This window comes from Taudactylus pleione, unplaced genomic scaffold (genome assembly GCF_031769625.1).
Source record: "Taudactylus pleione unplaced genomic scaffold, aTauple2 ptg000089l, whole genome shotgun sequence".
Taxonomy (NCBI): Eukaryota; Metazoa; Chordata; class Amphibia; order Anura; family Myobatrachidae; genus Taudactylus; species Taudactylus pleione.
Window position 1 is genome coordinate 12,460,984 of NW_028284491.1, and position 5,720 is coordinate 12,466,703.

Here is a 5,720-nt window from a genome sequence, read left to right on the forward strand (position 1 = left end):
AAACCTCACTTCTAAGGTCTGTAGAATTGCAGTAATTGTAATACATTTTGTTTTCCATATTAAAGACAAATCGAAAGTATAATCCCCCCTGCATATCATTGATAAGACATTGGGATGGATTAGTCAAGTGTAATGAATTACCCATTGACCATACGTTTCTGTGGGCTTTGTAAACCGTGGAACATTTCTGGGTCGGCCCACAAAAGGTCTTTTTATTTTTCTCCGTGGCCATCAGTGGGTGTCACCCTCCGCCTGTCAGGGTCCCCTGGTGCAGAGCCTCCAGCCTAATCCCCAGTGCAGTGCTGGGACCGGGCTGTGCAGGGAGGGAAGGAGGGGGTGGTGGTGGGGGGGTCATTGTTGTCCCTGAGCTCGGGATCACGTGTGCCAGATTTCTTAATGAAGCCGACCCATAGTCCTGCCCCGACCTCCGCACTGCGCACGCGCGCGCGCAGACAATCATCTTGCAGGGAATTAGGTGACTCTCTTTTGGGAAGCTGACTTTTAAAAAGCACGGCCAGACCATGCTATGACGACTTCCCTGATCCTGCATCCACACTGGGCGGATACCTTGATGTACGTGTATGAAACAAGCCCGAATGAAAAGAATCACAAGAAAAGCCCAGACATGGAGGGACTGAGTGGGAACTGTGCAAGCACTCACTGCAGGGATTTTATTTCTCACCCAGCACTGGGACGCCATTCCAGCACCATCGGGAGCCACCAAGGACCTGTCTATACGGATATTACCTCTCCAGAACCCAGTAGGCAATGCCCGGGACCCACCTCTTCCTCCAATGCCTCCCTGGGCTATGCATACCCGTTTGGAAGCAGTTACTACGGCTGCAGGTTGTCTCAGTCCCACAACGTCAATTTGCACCAGAAACCCTGCTCCTACCACCCAGCTGACAAATACCCAGAGCCCAGCAACTCGTTACCCAGCGAGGATTTCTCTTCCAGGGCGAAAGAATTTGCATTTTATCCCAGTTTTGCCAGCTCTTACCAGGCAGTCCCTGGCTACTTGGACATGTCAGTGGTCCCTGGGATCAGTAGTCACCCGGAGCCCAGGCATGACACCCTCATCTCTATGGAGGGCTACCAGCACTGGGCTCTCCCTAACGGCTGGGACGGGCAGGTCTACTGCTCTAAAGAGCAATCCCAGTCCAGTCACCTATGGAAGGCACCTTTCCCAGGTAACCCTATCACTGAGTCCCCTTCCCCGCATGGAGGTGGTGTTACTTGCAGGCAGGGTATTGTGTTACACTGTGGCTGTAACTGCATGGACTTGCCTTAGGATTGTGTCTGCAAGCAGGCATCTGCTTCTTCTAGCACATCAACATATTTTAGGTATTAATGGGCTCTTTGTCTGCCTACAAGAGGCTTCTTGGCGTTGACAGTCAGGTTCATTGCTGATCCCATGTTATAGTCTGCTGATCTCAACTAACGTGTAGGAGCAGATTGGTGCTCTCAGCCTGGTTCCGAGACACAGAAGTCTCCCAGCCTGCCATTATATATCTAGGTGTCATCTGCCACATTATCCGTCTCCTTACACTGATATTCATAGCCAAAGCCGATGCTTTTACTTCCTTTTCCGTCTGGGAGTCATTTATCAGCAGGCGCTTCTTTTACTTGCAGACTGTGAAAAAATGTAGTGACTTATAGACTGGATTGTGCAATTCACAATGTTTACATGCATATTCATTTACATAACTCGGATCAACTATATAATATGCGAATCATGCTCTAATCCATTTGTCATTGAGGCACCTAAACTGGAAAGCCTCACTGAGAGATAAGAATCCATTTTATATAATAAGTTACAGTTATAAAACAACAATAATGATTATTCTACTAACCAGGAAGTGATATACCAGTTATATACCAGACCGAGAAATATAGAATTAGACACCAAAACACTACACCTTCTGGTGGGAAACTACAGATTCTATCTATCTATCTATCTATCTATCTATCTATCTATCTATCTATCTATCTATCTATCTATCTATCTATCTATCTATCTATCTATCTATCTATCTATCTATTTCTGTTCATCTATATATCTTACTGGAATTGACCGTATCTCTCACCAACTGATCTGTATATGCATGTCAAGCAAAATCAGTATATTACCTGTATGTATTTCATTCATGTCATTTACATATGGCTATTCTATAATTTAAGTATCTATATCTAGTTATCTATATATCAAAATATCATACTCTAATACAACCCCTACCTCTTCTCAATTTAGCTTTCTTTGCATATAAAGCGAAATCAATATATTATTGATATTTATTTCATTTATGTAATTTATAAATGCCCATTGCATAATTTGTGTCTACCTATTTCTATTCTCTGTCGATTTAGCTGTCTATTCTTGGTATCTACACACACACACACACACACACAGTCAATTAAATATAAATCAGTAATTCATTTTTATTTATTGTATATGTATGTAATATGTATTGTTCAGACACATAAATGATGTTATGTATGTAGAATTTTCTGTGTATGGTAACGACACATGCTAGAAGATAATAATGATGATAGATAGATAGATAGATAGATAGATAGATAGATAGATAGATAGATAGATAGATAGATAGATATACATTATTTTGTGTTTGAGGAGTACTATAGGAAGATGATATAATATGTTATCTATCTATGAATCGTCAGTTAGAAATGATGGATATGGTGGATAACTATAATACCTGCAAGTTACTTACAATATTCTATATATTAGAACGTTCTATAGAATCTTTCAGTGTAAACAAAGCTTTATAGCATAAATGCTCTATTGACTTACTTGATAATACTTCGCATGTTCCTGAATTAATATTATAATATTATTATTATTATTATTATTATTATTATTATTATTATTATTATTATTATGTTTTGCCGTATGTATTATGTTTTATTGTATTTTTATTATCGCAGTATAGACAACACTGCTGGCATCTCAGTAAAGTCAGACATAGCGCCTATGACCAGGACTGTAGATCTAAATACACAGTTATAATAGGAGTAGAAATAATTGTGTCAGGATTGGTGAAAGGTGGAACTATTGTGACTCTTCAGCTGTTACATAAGCCCCTGGTCTCTCTGTAGAAGACCAGGTGCCAGTATAGTGTGTAATACAGAAGAACACGTCATCTGTCAGAGCACCTGCAGTCTGAGCATTGCCACTGTCCATGGCAATAAACTGACAGTCCAACACCCTATGTGCATAACTATGAGCATTGCAATATGGGTGATATGTGATTGAACTTGATATAGATGATAAATCCATCCGCCGTTTTACGTGTAAGTGTTTAACTAATGTGCACATCTAAAGATGTCAGGGGGGATTTATTGGGGCAGGATCCATGTTCCTGGGAGGTGTACCGGGGTTAGCCTGGTGGGAATGTAGCACAGATCCTGGAGTGCAATGCCAGGGAGAGGCTGTGGGCTGTAGTGTAACAATATCCTGTTTGTCTACTGCAGATGTGGTGCCCCTCCAGCCAGAGGTTAGCAGCTACCGCAGGGGAAGAAAAAAGAGGGTCCCCTACACCAAAATACAGCTGAAGGAACTAGAAAAGGAATATGCAGCCAGCAAATTCATTACCAAAGAGAAGAGACGGAGGATCTCCACCACCACCAGTCTGTCTGAGCGCCAGGTCACAATATGGTTCCAAAACCGAAGAGTCAAGGAAAAAAAAGTGATCACGAAATGTAAAACCTCTCACCTCCATAATACCTGACAAGAGGGGGGACCCTAACCATTCCCCACCTCCGAACAAATATTTATCTCATTCCCATGTATAAGACATTTCTCCAAGTGAACTATGGATTATTTAATATAAAATAAAAAAATGGAATGCAAGTGACAGAATCTACCACTGCTCCCAGCACCCCAATGTCCACCCTTCTCCTTGCACCCTAACTGTGAATATACAGAAGTCTGATGCTTTGTATGCCACGTGCATATAAATATATATATATATATACATATATTTAAAATTTTAAACGATCAGCTCTTAAAAAATATTCCAGGACATGGTTCTGTCACTGTCATCGACAACCTTGATGGCATAAGACATTTGCTCGTTTCATCCATTTTCTAGAGTCTTAATGAATTGTCTAATAATATAACATACGTTCTAAGGTGCATCTGTAACACATGTTTTGTTGAGTATGCTTGAATATCTTGTATATTACAAAAAAAAGAACAGATCTGTGCTCATGTATGTTCATAAAAACAAACAAACAAACAAACAAACAAACAAACAAACCGATTTCTAATTTATACTATGGCGTACTAAGGGATCAGGCACCAGATTGCAGTATGCCCCTGGTCATTATAGCATAGCCGCTCAATAACCTCTCAACGTTCCATTGTGGAATACTGAGACTTCACACAAGTATAAATGTATGATAGAGAGTATCTTATTCTGTGACCACAGATTTATTATTTTGAATCGCAGATGTATAATTGTTCAGAGAAAGGTCTGTAAAAGGCTCTTTCCTCTTGTTATGTTGTAAACCATCAGTATTATGAGTTACTCAGCAATTACTGATACACGGGGCAGACAATGCATACATATATGCATTTTTTGGGAAGTATGATTTTTGTTTCAGTCACATTGATTGGACGTTATCCTGTAATATTTGCTGCATCTAAAGATTCACGTTGTTTTGTTTTCCTTTTTTTTGGTATGGAATATACTCAATGCCAGTCTTAAGCACTGCTACATGTGTCCAGGAAAACAGGATGTGGACAAGGTATGCTGCATAGATCTCATTTTATTATTTTTGTCGTGTATAATGTATAGTATTGTGGTGTCTGAATATTATCTGTAATGGAATAATTTCATTTCTTGAAATAAATATCACCTGGCTTGATGTACATATTGTATGTGTATTGGATTAGGACATTTACAGACGGTGTGTTTGAGGAAAATGTGGAGAATAGACGACATATACCTAGCCAGGAACTGTGTGTATATTGGGTTAGACGTGTAGAAGTGTGACATCATATCCCCCTGGTGTTGTCAGTGTGGTTCAGGTTGTTATTTTCATAATGTTGTAATTGTATTACTTTATATTTTACCTTGAAATATACAAATATTACCTATATGTAGCTTATCTCCATGACTTCCATTGTGTTGTTATTTTTTCTAAAAAGCATATTATTTGTAAAGCAATTGACCTGCATTTTAGTACTATAGTCGGCTTTATAACTGCTTAGTGTGTTCAAATATATGTATATATATATATATATATATATATATCTATGTAAGTATGTGTGTGTATATGTATGCATATATAAACATGGCGATTGGCAACCATGGACTAAGATAGGATATTGGCAGTACTCAAGTTTCTGTGTAAATATATATATATATATATATATATATATATATATGTGTGTGTGTGTTTGCCATCCTACTTCTACTCTCTCTCCTGACTCTCTATTATAGTCTTATTGCGGTCTTGAGGTACACCCAAGACGTATAGTATTTATAAGCACACACACACACACACACACACACACACACACACACACACACACACACACACACACACACACACACCAATTATCTATCTATCTATCCATCTATCTACACACAAGTACTGTGTGTGTGTGTGTGTGTGTGTGTGTGTGTGTGTGTGTGTGTGTGTGTGTGTGTGTCTCTCTCTATCTGTCTATCTTTATATCTATCTATTATTGA

General features: G+C 39.2%; 1 protein-coding gene across 1 annotated transcript; it reads left to right on the forward strand.

Annotated features, from left to right (window-relative positions):
• Positions 1-500: 500 nt before the first annotated feature.
• HOXC13 (homeobox C13) lies at positions 501-5,048 on the forward strand. The gene is made up of 2 exons (XM_088469287.1): positions 501-1,190; positions 3,493-5,048. The coding sequence occupies exons 1-2, from the start codon at positions 527-529 to the stop codon at positions 3,747-3,749; spliced, it is 921 nt and encodes a 306-aa protein (XP_088325413.1). The 5' UTR covers positions 501-526; the 3' UTR covers positions 3,750-5,048.
• Positions 5,049-5,720: the final 672 nt, after the last annotated feature.

Coding starts and splice junctions, on each gene's coding strand:
- HOXC13 (XM_088469287.1), top strand. CDS start 527: ATGACGACTTCCCTGATCCTGCATCCACACTGGGCGGATACCTTGATG. Junction 1,191..3,492: donor ATGGAAGGCACCTTTCCCAG/GTAACCCTATCA, acceptor TGTCTACTGCAG/ATGTGGTGCCCCTCCAGCCA.